This window comes from Thunnus thynnus, chromosome 23, assembly GCF_963924715.1.
Source record: "Thunnus thynnus chromosome 23, fThuThy2.1, whole genome shotgun sequence".
Classification (NCBI taxonomy): domain Eukaryota; kingdom Metazoa; phylum Chordata; class Actinopteri; order Scombriformes; family Scombridae; genus Thunnus; species Thunnus thynnus.
In genome coordinates this window covers 6,333,938-6,354,757 of record NC_089539.1, presented here as the reverse complement: position 1 = coordinate 6,354,757, position 20,820 = coordinate 6,333,938, and the positions used below count along the sequence as shown (strand labels likewise).

The following is a 20,820-nucleotide window of genomic DNA, read 5'->3' as shown; positions in this document are numbered from 1 at the left end:
GTTTGTTTCCATATAGCCCGTCTACTGAGGTTACACCTTGATAATGTAACCTGCATATCGTCTCTCCTTCATTCCACTACTCGCATGAATAAACACAGCCTGCCCTGCACTTCCTGTTCTCAACCCACATAACGCCAGACACGCCTGGCAGAGATCTGCACTCTATTGAGTGCACTCTTCTAGACTGATAAAAGAGGTAAAACCGGATTACTATTTATGTATTTAGGAGTCAGGTGACATGGACCAGTGGAGAAGTCTGAGGGCATGTGGTGAGCAAGTAAAGATCAACAGAATACTCATACATGAATAGGCCAGGGGGAAGTAAACAGTGGCTGGGGATAAGTACAGAGGGGCAGTTTGATGAAAATCAAAACCACTAAGGCAACTGTTGTGACAAAAAGAGGAATCCTTACCCGATGTCAAGATAAGAAAACAGATTTCCTGCAAACCAGCAAGGTACACTCCAGGATCAGTCTGAGTTTATTGTGTTTCCTCGAACTGAATCTTTGCTAAGGTAAGATACATGATTTGCTTAAATGTATTTAAGTATACATGTATTTGATGACATTTGAAGTTTCAATTCATCATGACATCATGAAAACTAAATGCTAACCATTTTCAGAGTTTTAACAAGTTTAACTGCTTTAACTTGCAGTAGAAAGCCTGCCTCCTTATGTTATAAGTGATTACATTTCCCGCAAATTGTTTTTGGTGAAAGAAATTTTTGTAGAAAAAAAATGTCTAGGTTTGCCAACATAACATGCTCACATTTTCTTTTGTTTGTGAACCAAATGATATTTGGATATTCCTATATTGTATGTTTCCTTAACTTTACTAAGCCTTCCCTCAATGGGAAACTTAAGTATCTCAAAACCTTTATATGTGTCCTGGTTTAACTAAAGTGCAAACTAAAGCTGAAATAAACTGAACTCTAATTTCTTTATGTTTGTTCCTGGCATATTTCTGCACTTACACTTTATTTGGATTTGATATCCTCTCTTTGCTGTATGTCTGCAGAACACTTCCTTAAATTAACTCTATCCTAAATGATACATACAAGCATACAGTACATTAGATCAAACATATTATCAGATCTCTCTCTCGTCATGGCTGTACTCTTTCAGATAAAAGTAAACAACCCGGAATCTGAAACTCAGACTTTGAATTTGACTGTTAACTATATTTGTTTACATCTGGCAAATATTCAGCATCCACTATGCGTCCAAAAGACAAACATATTTACAGCCTCCCAAGGGGCTGAGTGCCCAAACAAGCTAACGAATCAATTACGTCATAAAGTCATACATTCAACAAGTATAAGTCATACAAGTCAACATTTCTACAAACATGTCCACTGTGAAAGAAAATTGAATAGTAGGTTATCATTTTATAAATCTTTTGTATATATGTTACAAATGTTTTCAAACTAAGGAATCAATGTTTGTTATCAACTGAATGTGATGTAATGTCATTGTCATTTTGGGGATACATGTTGGTGAAGAAATCCTACTCCTAGGCTAGTTGAACTCTTGAACCTGTTTCTATCTGAGGATTGCTTGCTGACCTCTGGGGTTAGCTAGAGATATCTTTGACTTAAGCCTACTGTTTTAGAGACCATACTTGTTTGTAAGAAGGTTTAACGGTTTGTGGAAGTGTCCATTTAGGGACTAGACTGTTTTTAGCTTTGCTTCTAGAGAGGTATAAAGCTGTCTAGTTTTAGTTCACAATCTTTAGAGAAAGGGCTGGCTTTAGGGAAAGGGCCAGCTGAACAACATGCTTTCTCTCCAAAAATACAAGATGATTGTATTTTTGTTTGTGTTTGGACATTTGTATAATTGTTACTGATGATGTGATGGATTGTACAGTGTTTACAACTGCTTCAACAAGTAACAATGTTTAATGCTTTCTTTATGTCTCCATGTGCCTCTTTCTCGAGAGAAAATTTCCACAACACCACCAAACACAAAAATTCTGGTGTTTTTTTGATATGGCTGACACATCCTGATAAAATTAACAAAATATTTTTGTCTGTTTAATACTCCACAAGATTTTCACCCACACCACACCTACTGGGGAATTCTTTCCCGGTTAGTTAACCTGTATAACAACAACAATAATAATAATGATAATAATAATAATAATAATAATGATAACTTTATTTATATAGCACCTTTTAAGAACAAAGTTTACAAAGTGCTTTGACAGATAAAGCAAAAGCAGTACAATGCAAAGCAAAGACATGAAACAGAAGACAATAACAGATCTGACCTTAAAAAGATGGTGGCCAAAGGCAAAGAAAGACAATAAAGAGATGATAAAAAGTTTAAAGGAAAGATGAAAAGTAAAAAAAAAAGAAGTTTAAAAGAAAGATGATCTAAAGACAACATTACATAAAAGCAAGTCTGTAAAAATGGGTTTTAAGAAGTGATTTGAAAGAAGTTACTGATTCTGCAAGCCTTATCTCCTCAGGCAGGCTGTTCCAACAGCCAGAAGGGCCCCACCTGAGGATCTAAGGCTGCGGGCTGGCTCGAACGGGGTCAGCATATCTGTTATGTAGCTTGGAGCCAGACCCAGACGTGCTTTAAAAGTGATCAGTAAAATCTTAAAATCAATTCTAAAACAATAACAACAAACAATAAATATTTGAGTGACAGACACATAGTGTACCTGCAGTGACATTATAACAGGTTAAGTCTAAGACCTGGGGTCCGTTTCACAAAGCAGGTTTAGTGAAAACTCAGAGTTTGTTAACCCTGAAATGAGGGAAACTCTGAGTTTTCCGTTTCAAAAAGGGAGGTAACTCAAACCAGAGAAAGAGGGATAACTCTAGCCTGTTTCAGAGAGAGAGGTAACTTAAGCTCTCGGTCAGTTACCGTAGCAACAGACTCTATGAATCTAACCTGGTCGGGACCAGGTTTTTCTCAATGAACCTCGAGTTTCTCTCGGTCTTCGCCCTCTTTCAGAGCCAAACACTCCATTTGATTTCCTCATTCATTCAGTCAGCAGGCGAGTTTTGGCGTAGCCTAGTTCTGTCATTTAAAAAAAATCCTTAAAAAAAACAAACAAACAAAAAAAAAATCAGTGTCAGTATATTAGAAGTCCATTGGGCACAGTGGGTGGCGACTTTTTTCACTAACATGGCATGTTCTTTTGATAACGATCCTGTGGATGAAGGTGCAGCATTACTGCGCAGAGAATTAAATATTTGTCGAGAGATGGTTATCAGACCACGCATAGATGTTCTAGCATTTCCAGACAATTATCTTTTTGAGCGGTACCGTTTCACGTCACAGTCCATCATCTACACACACAACCTAATCCGTCCTTACATTTGCAACATTACTAATCGTAGTCATGCTCTCTCATCCCAGCAGATATTGTGTGTTGCGCTGCGTTTCTTTGCAAACGGAAGTTTTTTGTACAACGTCGGAGCCAGCCACTGGCCTTCCTAAATTCTGGCTTATGGCCAGCTCCTCTGCCTCAGTTAGAGGTGGCGGTGCTGGGCCACCACCCGTTTTATGGGCATCTGCCTTCTTTCTGTTGGCTGAGTAGAAGTCTGTGTTAGTTTAGATAGGCTTAATTATTTAACAGAACATGATGTGGATGAGAAGACATTTATGTGTGTGAAACCAGCATTATGTTGGGGATAAAACAACTGCACAGTCAAACAGCCACTTAACATTTACTTTTTCAATGTAAAACATGATCAAAATGAGGTACCCCCATGAGATTATGTCGAGGTCTCACCTGTTTGAACAATGTTCAACAATTTCATCCTAAACTGCTGCCAAGTGCGCTTCTCCCCCGCGGGATTGGACCTAAATGAAATAAATTAATAGGCGACCATTCAAGCAGTTTTCCTCTGTAATATTATTGTGATTACAAAGGACTACATTTAAACTTACGCATTGACCGAGCAGCAGCCGTCTCCCTCTCTTTTGCAGCTGCAGCGGTGTTGCACTTCTTTCTGAAAACATGTTCAAACTCGTCGTATGAGAGAATTAAGATTTCGAGTGCTAGTGGGGTGAAAAACGCAGCCCTCCGCTTCCCCGTTGCCATGGTGACTCGTTGAATCGGGGCTCCATTGATGTTGACTTTTTATAGTTGTGGTGCACGCGCTTAACTCCAGGTGAAACTACTCCGAGTTGATTAAACTGACTCAAATCAGCTGTTCTGGAACCGGAAACTCAGAGTTTTCTATCTCAGAGTAGATCAACTCAGAGTTCAGGATTAGACTCAGAGTTTGTTGAACCTGCTTTGTGAAACGGACCCCTGAATGTGACTGCAACTGTTGATTGAATTTGAATTTACATTAGACAATGTAGATTTTCACAGCTCACACTCACACACCATTTTCTATTGTAGCAAGGGGACACTAAGACCCATGCAGTGGTGATGTAAGGGTTGAATGGGCCTTCGTGCCCCTGCGCGTCGGGCCGCGGCGCAATCAAAGGGCTTCTGTGACGGGCATGTAGATGTCTTCAGACCCGGGCTGTTTTCAGACAGTGCAAGAAGGAGATAAACATCACTTCCTTTGTCCACTATTTTGCCCGCTGTTGGGGCTGCTTTACTGAAATTTCGTAGGGGGGGCGCTATTCAGCCAGTTTGCATCACTGATGGAATATTGTCATGTACACACATTAAGGCCGGGAGTCTTATCAACCATGTAAAGTTTGGTGCAGACTGGAGCATTTACAATAAAGTTATAGAAACTTCCTCTGTCATGGCGAAACATCAAATGTCAACAGTGTAAGGATGAGAATTTTCTGCAGGGTGAGACATGGCTGCCTTGCTCACACCTGTGTCATAAAAATCATGCAGGTTTTGTGCCCATTCACTTGAATTTCAATTAGTAAATTGAAAACCCTTGATGATTTTGTGTGTAAAAACAAATTAATTTCCTAATTTTCATCAAGTCTATTTTTAGGAATGTAAAGACTTTTAACTTGGGATGCACGACATTAGATTTTTGCCGATATCCGATATGCTGATATTTCCAACTCATTGTGGCCGATTGCCGATGCCGATATATGCACATATTTTTACCAGCTGGCTGAGGAGGCTATTATGCATGCAAGCATAGATTATACTATGATCAAGAAAGACAATATATGAAGGAAGAACTTAGGAAGACTGGAGTTCAGTAGCTCAGCGTTAAAGTTCTTCCCTCATATAGGCTATAGTCTTTCTTGATCATTAGTACAATATATGATTGCATGTATAATAGTCTCCTCAGCCAAGTGGAAAAATATGTGCATGTATCAACATCGGCAACTGGCAAAAATGACAGTCAAAAAGTGATCATGTTAAATAATCAAATTTAGGGTTGAAGTGGCGTATAAATAAAGAAAGAATAATAAGAAAGAAACAAACAGATGAAAAACAATAGGGTCTTTGCCCTTTGGGCTCAGGCCCTAATAATAAGAAAGAAACAAACACACGAAATACAATAGGGTCTACGCCCTTTGGGCTCAGGCCCTATTAAAATAATAGTTCAGTGAGTCTGCTTCAACTTTATTGAAGGGCGAGAAGCTGTAAAAAAGATATGTGATACAAGGCACATAATGTATTCATCGAAAATCGCACCTATTTTGTAACAGTGCTCTTGTGGTTATTTGAAGCTTATCCAGCAAAGTTTCAGGAGCAGGACCACACCTCAACTACTCCACTTCCAGTATTCCTATAAGTAGCACTTACCCCTTCCCTCCTCTTTCATTCTTGTGTTCTGCGCTTCACATGCATGCAGTCTGAGTCTAACTTTTCGCAGTCACTCCAGAAACAAACTCAAGCTGCCACCAGATATTAGCCATTTTGTCTCAGATTTATCAACAGACAAACCGTACTTCCCACCTAATCGCATGATTGCATTATCTAAACTTGGACAAACACTGAAATTTCGATTCTAAAAAGTCAACTCACCTTGGATCACAAACTGCTGATCAACCCGTCCAATTCAGATGATTTATTTGAAACTGGTTCTGCTCCATCCACAACACAGCAGGCAGACCACAGCCAAGCGCCCCAGCGGACCTGCTGCGCTCAGTGGTTTGCGTACTGGTCTCGGAAGCACCTCCATTCAAGCTCCCTTAACATGACTCTCCAAGTCCTGGTAGATCTCAGACCTCCTTTCCTCTGTCAGCGAGCAAACCATGGACACAACAGGCATAGACGCGGGGGCACACGGCTTCAACTCTCTCCTCATCAGCTGCCTCTCTACAGTCCGGGATACTAGCCACCATTGTGAACCCATGGTGCACCCTCCTCTTGATTCGGCAAATCTTTACATCCACAAATGGAGCCTGACATCTGAGACTGAACTGTCGCCCGCATCCAACAATTACTGTAAGACATTCCCTTCGACCACAGTGACAATAAAGCCAGACTGTTTCATCTCTACTCAGTGGCAACAATGATCACCGAGTCTCCCGCACCTCCGGCTTTCTCGCCAGAGCAAATCACTGCCATAATTGGCAAGTGGGACGTCACAGAGCCCCACTGCCTCCACAGCCACAGCCTGCATCATCAGCAGTCCCTGGTGGGGGCCAGGTTGTATTTCCCCCTGTGCAGCAAACATCGCCAAAACTTTTCCAGCAGCTTTAAGTTCCTCACTCTACACAAACTTCCCAGTAAACAAACCATTGGCACTGGGATGCCAGGTTTTCATCATCCCTCATTCACCTTAACAACTCTTTTCTTACCAGATAAAGCCAGTACTGGCAGCGGGATACCACTTGAATTATTCCTGCCCGATTAACCTCTGGTTTGTGTGAGTGGCACCGGGTTGCCACTTTCTTATTCTATTCTCCATCAGTTTCATTTTAGAAGAGAAAAGTCAGTTATTCTCGCCACACTTTAGAAACATCCTGGCATTTCCACTATAGACACCGGGGTGCCAATTACCCGGTCATTCTCACTAACGTCACTTAAGTAATGCCTGCCTTTACATGCACAGGGTTGCCAGTTATTAATACAAACGGGTTGCCAGCAAATTACCAATACAACTAATCTAATGTCACTACAGTAACGTCTACCGTTACGTACATTGGGATTGCAAGTTACTATACAACTAATCTAGAGTCCCTTCAGTAATGTCCACCATTACACACACTGGGTTGCCAAATACTATTACAACTAATCTAACATCACATCAGTAACGTCCATTGTTATGTGCACTAGGTTGCAGGTTAATAATGCAACTAACCAAATGTCATTTGAGTAACGTCTGCTGTTACATGTACGGGGTTGCAAATTACTAATGGAACTAATCTAACGTAACTTCAGTAACTTCTATTGTTACATGCACCCAGTTGCCTATAACTAAAACTGATCTATCATCACCCTAGTTACGTCTGCCATTACATGCACTGGGTTGCAAGTTATTAATACAACTAATATAATGTCACTTCAGTAACGTCTACCGTTACGTACATTTGGATTGCAAGTTGCTATACAACTAATCTAGAGTCCCCTCAGTAATGTCCACCATTACACACACTGGGTTGCCTAACACTATTACAACTAATCTAACATCACATCAGTAATGTCCATTGTTATGTGCACCAGGTTGCAAGTTAATAATGCAACTAACCAAATGTCATTTGAGTAACGTCGGCTGTTACATGTACGGGGTTGCAAATTACTAATGGAACTAATCTAACATAACTTCAGTAACTTCTATTGTTACATGCACCCGGTTGCCTATAACTAAAACTGATCTATTATCACCCTAGTTACATCTGCCATTACATGCACTGGGTTGCAAGTTAATAGAACTAATCTAATGTCACTTCGGTAATGCCTACCGTTACTTACACCAGGTTCCAAGTTACTACTACAACTAATATAACATCACTTCAGTAACATCAATAGCTACTGGCACCTCTAAAATGGCTTTAGTAACATCCATAGCTACTGGCACCGGGTTGCCAGTTACTAATACAACTAATCTAACATCACCTCAATAAGGTCTGCCATTACATGTACTGGGTTGCAAGTTACTAACAAAACCAATTTAACGTTACTTCAGTAACTTCACACTGTTTCCATTATTCTGCACCAGGTTGCCAGTTGCCCATTCTCGCCTCACTTTAGTACTTCAGATGGAGCACCCAACACCAGAATTCCAGGGCCCTCCACCTCCCCTCAGGTTTTTCAACACCAGCACCAGCAGCCTACATCATCCAGGGTGAACAACACTAGGATGCCAGCGCCCCCCGTCATTCAGCTCCAGCAATCACAACAGCCAGCCTTAGCAGGGGAACCTGGCATCAGGATGCCAGTGCCCCCTGCCATCCAGCCCCAGCAATCACAACAGCCAGCCTTAGCAGGGGAACCTGGCATGGGGATCACAGTGCCCCCTGCCACCCACTTCCAACAACCACAGCAACCAGCTTTAGTTGGGGCATCTGGCACTGGGATGCCAGTGCCCTCTTCGGCCTATGTCCAGCAGCCACAGCAGCTCGCTCTAGCCGGGGCTATAGGCACTGGGATGCCAGGATGCCCCATCTCCCAGCTTCACTGATCCCTGCAGCTCATTTCACCTGGGACCATTGGCACTGGGATGCCAGTGCCCCCTGCTGCCCACTCCCAGCAACCGCAGCAGACACAGCCCCAGACAATGTCAGCTTGACATAGATGTTGTTCTTGCTGTTGGTTTTGGGGGTTTCCATGGTGGATGATGGTTTTCCACCAAATGGCCAAGCGAGATCACACAGTTCTTGCTTGCAGAAAATTCTTCAAACATCTCCAGCTGTTTATGAGATCTACCCAGTCATCATTCCTTCACAACAAGTAAAACATAACCTACCTGTCATTCAGTCTCATCATCATGCTTGTTTTGTTACCTGCGCCCCTTCAGTGGTGGCCATGAAAACACATACCATTCATGTTTACCTTAGCGGCATCAACTTCTTCTCTAAACTCCTTAGCGGTATCTGCTTCTTCTCCAAACTCCTAACTGACAGCTGGGCCTGGTCTCCAGCCATTCTCATTTAATTTCACTCCTCAGAGGACTTCAACGCCAAGAGCCAGATAAAAATCCTCACCGCATTCCTCTTACTGCTATCTTGCTGTCGTCAGCATCCATACCATCTGCTCCAGATATTCAGACATTTCTCACGTTGCTCGAAATTTAGAGGTCACATTCTCACTTGCATTCTTCGGTTTTCTCATATGCTCTGAATTCACTGCCTCAACTCTTCACCCCAACCCAAGCCACCACACCTGCTTTTCAGACTTGTATGTATTTCTCAGATGACACCGGTCAAGGCAGATGGCCACCCACCTAGAGGCAAGTTCTGTACAAGGTTTCTTCCTGTTAAAGGGGAGTTTTTCCTTGCTGCCATCGCCAAGTGTTTGCTCATGGGGGGGGGGGGGGGCTGACTTGACTACTTAACTAAAACCGATCAATCTGGTCAGCCATACCCACTTCAAAGTTCAATCTCTGCTTAATCCTTCTGGGACAAACGCAAAATTCTTGCAATTCCAGAAATCCTAGAGTTTATCATTGACAGAGCCTCTCTTCATCTCTGAATCCAGACAAGTTCATTACCCCAGACACTTCTTAAGGATCAGAGCCGCCACTTCAGCCTCCCATAATGGCATCCCAAAGCACTTCATACAACTCATTGGCCAATCCTCCCAAACATATCATCGCTACACCCATTCAGAATTCAAATATCTCAGTTCTGCTCAATCTTATCTTAAGTAACTGGAGGTTTTTGGCGGTCCGTTGTGCGCTACAGCGGATTTCCTATAAGCTTCCCCACAACGCAGTCAGCAAGCGGAAGAACTACGCACATTAATTGTTTTTCTTAATAAATCATTGAAATGCATCTTGCTGATGGTGTGGTCCTTGCTAGTATATTGAAGCTCATCCAGTGAAGTTTCAGGACCACACCTCAACTACGCCACTTCCAGCATTCCTATAAATACCACTTAATCCTCTCCTCACTCTTGTATTCTGCTCTTGTTGATGGTGTGGTCCTCGCTAGTGAATTTAGTATTGTTTTGCTATGATTCATAGCAGTTATTCACATGTGTGGTCTGTGTTGATGTCACTGTTGATAGTGGAATGGTTTGTTAGTGTTGTATTTTTATTTGAATTATTGGTTTGGTTTGTTTTATCCTTTTTCACAGATAGGATACTCCAAGCACTCTACCAGTGGGTGGTTGGATTCCCTGGCTGTGGTGCAACTGTCTGTCCTCTCCTCTTCCACCCTTACTAGAAGTATTAGTTCCTGTTTTTGATAGATCGCCATTTATGGCAGCTAACCCACAGATATCGTGTAAGATTGCAAAAGATTGCAGAAGTATTTACATTATGTTTCAACGGGTAAATGACTGGGCCACCTGGGGATGAATCCTCATGTTAAACTGCAAGGGGAATGACGCTGCTGACTTTGGCTATGGCCTTGGTTGATGTTGATCAATCAGAGGAATGTCTTGGGTGACTGGATTAAGTTCAGTAGAAATGAGTGATAGGGAATCCTAACATTACTATTTGCATAGAGATCATTTCACTGATCAGGTTAAATTTTTGCAAGTAATCACGAACAAAAATACAGCTAAACGAAGTGTCAATTAACACTGTTTGTTTGTGTCATTTTATAGTCACAGATGAATGATCGGCTCTCACTTCCTCGCTCTATATGCAAATAAACATGTACATCATTTATGTTTGAAAAGACCAAATTCATTTGTGGGAGGACTGGGGGTCTGTGAACCTTCTGTCCAAAGTTGTGTTGAACTTGTTTGATAACAAGATACACAAATATACAGTGCATGTGCCCCCTCACAAAAAACTAATGCCCATCCTAAGGATTTGCTCTAGCGCCGTGTCGGAACATATATGTGTAACAAATACAGTTATATGCAGCGATCTCCCTGCAACTGTGTCTCCCCTTTGAGAGACACTGTGCGCATTTACGCACAAGAAGCAGCAGCATAACAGCATAACCGATTATTTAAATCTCCGACACACAGACAGGATCGGTCAGGACCTAATGTTAATTAATGTTCTGTGTTCTTCTACACATCCAAAAAGTCACACACACAGTCCAGGTTCATACTGTTTTTGGTAAAGCAGCCATCCTCTTGATAAATCCTGAGCTCATTATGTGGAGCAGCGCAGCAAAACTAAAAACTGTAGTTATCAAAAGGTTAGAGGAAACTATTCAGCAAGGTTTAGCTTCTAAAATACTTTTTAGACAGACTAGCAGAAAACAAGTTATTTTCTGGTTTTGGTTTAATTTCTATTCCAATTGTTGATTTGATGAGGAAGATGGGTTAGGGGAATGTGAAAGAGGAAAAAAATGGGAGGTGGATTATATTTTTTTTTAATTCACATGAAAAACAAAATAATGCATTACTTAATCTTGTTATCAAATACATTGAACACAGCTTTGGACCAGGGGGAAGCAATGCAATTCCCTTGTCTAGTTTGTAGGAAGGCTTAGGGTTTCTGTGGTTGTTCCACAGAAACTGTTATAAATTGACTTTTATTCAGTTTTAAGCCACATTTTCATGATAAATTTAGGTCACTTTTAACTATATCTTTTAGCCGGAAGAAGGATTTTAGTCATTGGACGTCTGGATCTTAAGTTATCAGAGAAATAAGCTGGGCAAACGTTAGCAGCAGCTCAGCTAACAACCCCTCCAGGAAGTCCGGTGGTCGCTGAACATCGTCTGAGAAATATTGACTTTTTAGGTGAAACAGCTTTAATTAGTATTTTAACAATTTTAATCTGCGTGTACGTTTGTTTTTGGAGATGAAGAGACCTCTGTGGATAATTTGGCTCCCGGGATTAACCAGCCGAACATCTGGATCTAATGTTATAAGACAAATAAACGGAACGAGTGTTAGCAGCAGCTCGGCTAAAAGCCTGTACCGGACATCCGGTGGTCGCCGTACATTATCAGAGAAACACTGATTTTTTAGGTGAAACAGTTTATTCAGTGTTTTTCCCTGTAATCACCAGCTGGTTATTTAACAACAAAGACAACAACTCCCATGATCCCTTGCTACTTCACACCGTCATCACACTCCGTCTTTTGTTGTTGTTTTGATTGAGAGACCCCTAGCGGCTGAAATTACATATTGTGCGTTTAATACCTGCTATTACCTGCTATTAAATATATTGGTGGCTCTCACTGCCATAGATCAAAGAATCTGTCCAGCTGGACATCTTATACCAGTTGATGAGATGACAACATATCAGCACACACAATTGTCAAACCTTCCAGGTTTTATGATTTGCATGTGACCGCTACAGTGGGCAGGTCTGTGCCCATTAGGAGTGACTTGGATTTGTATTGGATTTTCATTTGATCCTTGATGGCGAGTTTGTGGAATTTAACCATTTTCAGTGCAACACCTATGGAATAATGAAGGCTGCTGCCTCTTAGCTGCCTACATCAGACTCGTTTGGCCAGATGGAAATACTACAGGCTCCAAGCAAGCATTATGGACTTGGAGTGGAAGGGCCGGAAATGACAGTGTTTAGGCAACTGATCAAACAATAGGTGAATGATGGTCACTCATACCATCCCTAATTGAAGTCTTAGATTTATGTAATAAACATGTATTCGCCAATGTGAACAGTTTACATTGTGTTTTGATCATAGTGCTTGTTACAAGCTGCTCCATTGAGCGCCTGTTTTCAACAGTCAACAAGTTACCATCCAGCAGAGCAACCATGCTCACAGGAAGATTAAATTGCCTCATTGCCGGCATTTGAAAGTAAATTTCTAATCTTGTGTTTCGTTTTTTGGTAAAATGAAATAATTTAATCATTTAAGGCCAAGCCACATCATCTTGCCCTTTAAACCGTCAACTTGCACAGGTAGGCTGTATCCCAATGAATTTTCATGTAAATGTCATGTGGGGGAATGTTGTGTAGACCTATGAGCCTTGGTAATTCATCAGATTCAGTTCTAGTCTTGTCTACTTGCTGTTGTACTATTGAAGGCCTTTTTAGTTTTACTTGATAATGACTGCACTCATTTAAAGTATCCATTAAATGAATGGATGTTTTATGGTTGTGTTATAGACAAGCCTATATTGAGAGTGACAGATGGTTATGGCTCTGGGTCAGAGTAGGCTAATTTATTGCACTGAAAGTCAAAATAGACAACAACAGCATGGCGGCTACTTCACAAAGGTGCTGTTTAGCGTTGTTAGCCTAATATTTGTTGTAGAAAAAATTGGATGTGGTACACCCAGTTTTTCTAATGCACACCCACAGTCGTTTTCCTGCATTAATAGTAGATGGACTGTATATATCTACTGTATATCTTAATCTAAAATAACGCAAATTCATGTACCTTGCACCTACTTTGTAATTATGTGCTCAGGCAGAATATGAAGCAAATTTTCACATTGGCCTAACATGTGCAAGTTTGACTGCTGGACCATTTGTGTTTATTTGCCCCAAAAAGCCAAAAAACATTACTGCACATTAGCTGTAAGCTACCTCGCTATGGAAGGCACTAGGATGTGCAGGGAGCCCAGTATTTGTGTTTGTATCTATATTTGTTGAGTCAGCAAAATTATTTATATTTGTGTTTGTATTTGAATAAAAGTGGAAAAATCCAGCTATTGTTTTATTACGCTTTTAATTTTAGGATATTAAGTTTAAGTGTTTATGAATAAACTATCTTATGAAGTAGGTCCCCACACCGGGTCTCAAACTTGAGTCTCCCAAATCATACATGACTGCGCTGACTACTGAGCTAAAACCAAGTGCATCACAAACAAATACTTTTTAAAATATTTGTACTAAATAAATGTTTGGAAAAACCCATTATTTGTGCTTTGCTGAATAACATCATTGGATTCAGGCCCACCCCTAGAAGGCATGGGCCGTTTCTGTGGGAGTGTGCCTGTCTGTTTGCGTTCAATTCAGCCTCTGACCTAACTGACTCCAGTTCTTTCTATTATTTCCCTCAAGTCTATCTCCTTTCTGTATGTTTTATGGGGTACATTCATAAAGGACTGGGATAGATCTTTTGCTCAAGTTGCTCAAACATTTTCAACCCAGATGGAAATGTATTTGCATCAGTTTGTGTGTACCACACGTAAACACTTGTTACTTATGGCCTTTGTGACAGTTGATCAATCTGAGGAATTTCCTGGATGACTGGATTAAGTTTAGTTGAAATGATTGAAAGGCAAAGGTATCACACTATTTGTATAGAGATGAATTCACAAGTCAGTTTCTGTCTTTGCAAGGAATCACTAACATAAATGCAGCCAAGCAAGTTGTTAATTTTTTTGTGTTTGTGTGTCATTTTATAGCCACAGATGAGGACTGATCGTCACTCATGAAGGTCAGGGCTTGTAAAGAAACGATGGTCAGCGTTTGCTGTTCAAAGTATGCTACCATCTCCCTTTTCCTGGTTGTGTTTGTCTTCATCCTTGTGCTTTTTAACATGGACGTCCTGGAGGTGAGCATTATGTCTTGAGTGGGACTGCTTGAATGGTGGACCCTGTCTGAAATAGTCAGATTTCAGGATATTGTTTTCATATGCAATGTGGGTTTGGATAACAGTAATATTCTTCATCAACATTTGTAAACAAATGCAATTTAAGGCAAATGGTACTTTTGCTAACAATCCTGCATTTGGCTGACAGCACCAACTCCTCTAATTAAAATATTTATATTTTTATATACTTTTATTAGTGTAATTGCTGCCCAGCAGTCACACTCATGTTCTTTTGCATACTCATTATTATTATTATTATTATTATTATTATTATTATTATTATTATTATTATTGTTATTATTATTATTATTATTTTATTCTGTGCATTTCTTTGCACAATGCTCATCTGCAACTCAAAAACCGTTCATACCATACCATTCTTATATCAAACTGTGCAGAATTATGTGTAGATTATGCAAATTTGATGACTTTGCATATTTAATGACTTATTGCAGAAAAACATGATTTTTAAATTTATTTTTGTCACCTATCTCCTACAATTTTTATGCGTCAAAGACATTCCATATGTCAAACCGTGTGGAATTCTTTGTAGATTTATGCTATGCTATAAGTTAGTTATTAGTCACTGTGTACAGTCGAAACTGTGTACAGTCGAAAAATTTCAAAATGCTCAGACAATTATGGTTTATGAGTTATACATGGAAGTCAGTGAAGCCCAATCTGCTCCCATTGTATTAATAATACAGCAACTGTATACAGCAGAATCTCCATTCAAATTTCTTTACGCTCAGTATGGGATGTTGATCAAACATGCATCCTTTCGTAATGATGACATGTATTAGTGAATTTGTTGAGGACTCTTTGTCTTACATTATGATTGTCTTCATCATTATTATCTTTATCACATCACTCTCTTCACCCCCTGCCAGTTTCAGCATGAAGTGATTACAACCTTCCCTGCTCCAAGACCTCACCTGCAACACCACTTCTGCAGCTTCCAACCACGGTCCCCTGAAGATGCTCTGGAGGAACGCCTCCTATTAGACTCCATTGCTTGGCCTGAAACTCCGTCCTTGCCAGTTCCTCTTTCCCTGGAGCAGACCACCGATCCTGCCCACAGCACCTTCACTATTCTCCCAGAGAAGGGTGGACGACAGTGGCATGTAGGGGATCAGCTGGAAGTTATGATCAAAATGTATGACTTCAAGGGCCGTCCTAAGAAGTCTGGGGGAGATGTCTTACTCGCCGGCCTGCACAACCAAGTACTTGGTGCAGGTGTGGTTGGGCAAGTGCTGGATCATCTCGATGGCTCCTACTCTGCTGTATTTTCTTTACTCTGGGAGGGAAGAGCACATGTTGAGGTGATGCTAAAAAATATGATGTTAAATGTGATTGTGTCAATCTTCTAACTGACCATTAGCTAAGCCCCACCCCCCAGTTAGTATTGCTGGACTGGCCTATCGACTTTTTGGATTTGCATGGCACATATGCAGTTTACAATGATATCGGGGGCAGATTTATGACTCAAAATCCCTAGTAATTTTCAAAATAGTGGGTTCTTTATATCATACAGTGGTTGGATTATTCTGTATGTTGTCAGTAATTCTCATCAAAATCAAGATGACACTCTACCTATGATGGCACATCTGCCAAAATCCATGAGCGCAAATGAGATCCACACCTGCGGATGTAGAGGAGTTGCGCACAAAACTTAAACAGCTGTGCATACATATTATTTTTGCAAGTGCTGTCACAGCACTCGTGTGCAAAATATAGCTTGCACAAGCAATATTGTAGAGAGAACAATGCTTTGAGTGCAAGCAGAATCCGAAAGAGAGCGTGACTGTTATCCCCGAGTGCACAGCTACTATCATTGCTCTCCTGCTCGCAAGTGTTTTTTCTTTTTGGCAGTAAGTGGGCGGACTCAGTCACCATTGTATCCCTAACTATAATTGTTTGAGCAGGTCTGCCATCTTGGACAGCTAGGTACAGCAACACCAAGTCAAAACTTATAAATTGAAGCAGAAGAGAAGTTATTTTACGTTATTTTAATTTTTTGTTTTTGTTTTTGTTGGCTGAAAAGCTTGAAATTCATTTGGAGGAAGATACATTCCAGTCCACTACTTGATTCTTTGGACATAGGTAGCATACTACTACCAGACCCAGAATAGATTTTCAGCTATAGTGCCAAAATCTGGTCTCATCTTGATTTTTCTCTATGTAAAGAGAGGCAAATAAATACTTGGTTACACTCAGGCGAGCAGAGATATTCTGCTGTGAAAGTGCTTGCAAAAATAATATGTGTGCTGTTTTAGTTGCACATGTGGCTTTTCTACTTCTGTGCGCATGGATCTCATTTGCGCACATGGATTTTGGCAGAGATATGTTGTCATATCTACCATAGTCCAGATTCGATTACTAGAAATCTATCTAGAAAAGAAGTATTATCCTGTTTAGCATCATTTAATGTGGCAGTGGAAATTTTAAACTTAGTATATCCAAGAGTAATAAATACTATTGACATATTGAGAAATTGGTTTCTCCCATCAAATGGCAGCTAATTTACTGGCAGCGTATAATCAAGCTATTATAATCAAACATAATACAGTGGTGAGAAACAGATGCATCTAAATCTGTGTCATCATTTAACAAACAGAGCAGGAGTTTCTGGTGTTGGATCTAGCAGGAGTGCATTTGGTTATTAGTAATAATTAAAAATTATCAGAGATAATTATGAATTATAAGATCAAGAAATTATTAATTAATAATGCAGGGTACCAACTGTTAGTGAGCCTCACGTGGCAACACCAACTTTTGGATCTGTGAGGAGCATGCCTGGTTATTAGCAATAATTAATAATTATCAGAGATAATTGGGGAGGGAGAGAAACGGTTGCTTTGTGCACAGAGAGAGCGCGTATAGACAGCAGTTGGTAACACACGTTATCTCATTTCCGATCGACAAAGCAAGTTACTTTCACACTCACGTTGGCACAAACACAGTAGTCCTGAGCAGGACAAACACAAAACAGTCTAGCGTGGTGAACACAATTAAACAGGCAGCAAACTTCATAATTCTCAGCGGGTGTGTCATTGAGTGGGGAGAACCTGTTAGAAATATGAACTGGTTGGTGGTGAATCATGGGCTTCTGCTATGCTTCCTTTCGACAGTCACTTAGCCACCCTGGCTTCCCGACTGTTTGGGAACTACTGGGGGAGTAGGAGCTACTCTAGGTCGGCCCGCACCAGCTACTGGGGACTGGCTAACTACAGTAGCTAACGACTGGTTTTCCATGGTGTGGAGACGTGTTTCCCATTTGCTGAACCTTACCTCCAACACTGCAAATAAACTACATTTATTACATGTACCATTATCACTAAAAGACGCAGAGGAATAGCTAAACATGTGACACACCGAGTAAGAGAGAGCGAGAGAGGGAGAGAGAGAAGCCATTGCTCACTGCTACTGCTCACACCTTTGCTCGTTGTGTTTTCCTGTTTGGAGAAGCTAAAAAAGAGAACACCCTTCAAACTCTTTAAATGCCAAATATAGCTCTCACTACAACCCGTGCACACCACCATGTGGAGAAATCCAAAGATTGACAGATCTGCTGTGCCTAGTTGTGGTGGCTAAACTATGATTGGACAATCGCTGCTTGGGGGAGGGGTTTAGTGAATGGTTAGTTCTTCACACATGGGTATGTGTAGATCAATCTGGTTTACACTTTAAACGAAATGTTCAACTTTAACAAATGTTCAATTTATTTGTCTTTACTGCTATGACAGTTTCAAGTAATGGGGCTGAAATTTGAACTCTGGTTCTCTGTCCTATCAGGTGACACTGGTTCACGCCAGTGAGGCTGTCACAGTGCTGCAAAGGTTGACCAGAGAACAGCCAGATAGGGTTTATTTCAAGAGCGTCTTTCGCTCAGGCTTACTGTCTAAAACTACCACCTGTAATGTCTTCCTGCGTCCAACCCAGCAGCCACTGTGCAACTACACTGACCTCCACACAGGTGATCCATGGTTCTGCTACAAGCCAAAGAAGCTGAGCTGTGATACCAGGATCAAGCACTCCAAGGGAGGATTCAATCAAAAACTCAAGGCAAAGGAGGAAATGCTCTTTAAAAGGTGAAGGAGCAGAGAGACAGGACTGGCATTTTGTTTGACTTCTAATAAATGTATGTATCTCCTTGGTGGAAATCTCAGGAGTTTGTAAGCTGGTAAAGATCGAGTCTAAAGGTGTTTTAAGGACCATTTTAGCAAAATACATTAGTCTCTGCATGAAAAAACGGTTTGGTTATTACGTTTTATTTCTTGACGTGGCGTACTTGTCAGCAAACAGTGGCATATTTACACAGAGCAATATTAGCAGTCATTTAGAGTTTCTATATACACTCACTGGCCACTTCATTGAGTACACCTGTGCAATCTAATGCAATCCAGTACAACAGCTCTGCCATAAATTCTACATTTATGAAGCTTATACATTTTCAGTTTTTGTAGACATTATCAGAAAGTTGATAATTCTACTTTATGTTTATTATTGAGGTTGTAGTGGGAGGTGGTCATGTACTGGAGTGTATTATATTGAAAAGTGTTCCTAATATTTTGCCCCCCTCATGTATGTTAATGGGGTGGACAAAATATTAGGAACACCATTCAGTATACCTCAATAATAAACATAAAGTATAATTATTGTTTATCAATGCTTTTTTTGCTGAAAACAGCTGTCTGATACATATGTGTATTTTATTATGCACGTTTTATTCTTCAGTGGTGTCAACATGAAAGTCTCCATTAACGCTTCAGGATCAGCCAATGTCAACGTGTTGCCAAAAATGAAAGGTAAAGCAGAATTTTCACTAATTCAACCTCTGCCTGTAACAATAATTCAAACTTTAATGTGCTACAGACAAGTACAAGTAAAAAAAGACAGGAAGAAACATTTACAAACAACCTACCATTACCTTTACTGGCACACTATTGGTTTTAGTCTTTTAATGGGATTTGTTTATAATAGGAAAAATATACAATAATGCCAGCTATATCCCTTAATTTCTTTTCAGGTCAACCAGAGGTAAAGAGCAGCAGTGTGAAGTCTGGCCCTTCTGGCTATTACTATCAGGATATGTGGCGGGCCCTAGATGGCACCACAGTCCGCCAGTTCAACACATCCTCTGCTATAAGTCAGTGTCTGAAAGGCAAGGTGGTCCACCTGTATGGAGACTCTACCATCAGGCAGTGGTTTGAACACCTCAATGCAGCACTACCAGGTACTTAATAAACAGAAATCTCAAGCAACAGTTTAAGCTGCAGTGTGAACATAATCAATGTGTCCCAATTTGTGTTCCCTGTGTGATAATTTTAGATCTCAAGGAGTTTAACCTGCACAACCTGAAGCAAGTTGGTCCCTTCATGGCCTTAGACTATGCAAACAACATTTTGGTGACGTACCGCTGCCACGGTCCCCCTATCCGTTTTACCAACATCCCAACCAAAGAGCTGCGCTACATTGCCAATGAACTAGATGATTTAGTTGGAGGCATCAATACTGTTGTCGTTCTTGGCATCTGGGCACACTTCAGCACCTTCCCCATTGAGCTCTACATCAAGCGGCTGCAGAGTATCCGCAGGGCGGTGGTGCGGCTGCTGGACAGGGCTCCAGGTACGCTGGTTATCATCCGGACAGCAAACCTCAAAGCATTGTCGCTTTATGAGGCGCTGACCAACAGTGACTGGTACTCGCTGCAGTGTGACAAGGTGCTCAGGGCCATGTTCAAAGGACTGAATGTCCATCTAGTGGATGCCTGGGAGATGGTCTTGGCCCACCACCTGCCACACAGCCTCCATCCACAACCTCCCATTATTAAGAATATGATCGACGTCCTCTTGTCCCACATATGCCCTAAAAATGGCAGCTAGATGTGTGTTTGTTGGGAGAAAGGAGTGGGAATTCAAGTACTCGTGCTGAGGTTACATGTTATCTCCGTGTTTTCGCCAGGTGCTGAAATGCACTTGATATTTTTCTATTTTTAATCAGGGAAGTTGACAGAGCACAAAATGCCTAGAAAAAAAGAAATAGAACAGGATAAAAAGCAGCTGCATGACAGGTCGAAGTTTGAGCTGTAGTAAACTGCTGACGAACACAAACACAAGTGCAACATTATGCCCTGTGTCATGGGATTGTCAAGCAGCATCCTGGGAGATGCAGGATCACTGACAGTAGAAGATTTAAATGAAGCAGATTATGAGAAGTAATGCCTTGAAATATTGATGCAGAGGCCCAGTCCTTAATTAGTTCATCTATGATAAATAGTATAGGATTCTGAGCTAACCATCTACCTCCAAGAGTCATTGCTGCATCTCTGATTGG

At 40.9% G+C, this 20,820-nt stretch overlaps 1 protein-coding gene across 2 annotated transcripts; it reads left to right on the top strand.

The window, feature by feature from the left end:
- The first annotated feature begins 262 nt into the window (after positions 1–262).
- LOC137176047 (NXPE family member 3-like) lies at positions 263–20,508 on the top strand. Of its 2 annotated transcripts, none has more exons than XM_067582080.1 (7): positions 263–514; positions 14,297–14,445; positions 15,375–15,806; positions 18,430–18,575; positions 19,222–19,292; positions 19,514–19,720; positions 19,816–20,508. In XM_067582080.1, exons 2-7 carry the CDS (start codon positions 14,323–14,325, stop codon positions 20,367–20,369), a joined length of 1,533 nt encoding a protein of 510 aa, XP_067438181.1. In that variant the 5' UTR covers positions 263–514; positions 14,297–14,322; the 3' UTR covers positions 20,370–20,508. The 2 variants fall into 2 exon arrangements, with proteins under 2 accessions (XP_067438181.1, XP_067438180.1); XM_067582079.1 differs by having other exon boundaries at positions 18,280–18,575.
- The last annotated feature ends 312 nt before the right edge of the window (positions 20,509–20,820 follow it).

What these genes read in the sequence shown, in the direction of transcription:
- LOC137176047 (XM_067582079.1), top strand. Translation starts at nt 14,323, where the DNA reads ATGAAGGTCAGGGCTTGTAAAGAAACGATGGTCAGCGTTTGCTGTTCA. An exon ending in TTAACATGGACGTCCTGGAG is followed by an intron (nt 14,446 to 15,374) that starts GTGAGCATTATG and finishes ACCCCCTGCCAG; the next exon opens with TTTCAGCATGAAGTGATTAC. An exon ending in CGTGTTGCCAAAAATGAAAG is followed by an intron (nt 19,293 to 19,513) that starts GTAAAGCAGAAT and finishes ATTTCTTTTCAG; the next exon opens with GTCAACCAGAGGTAAAGAGC.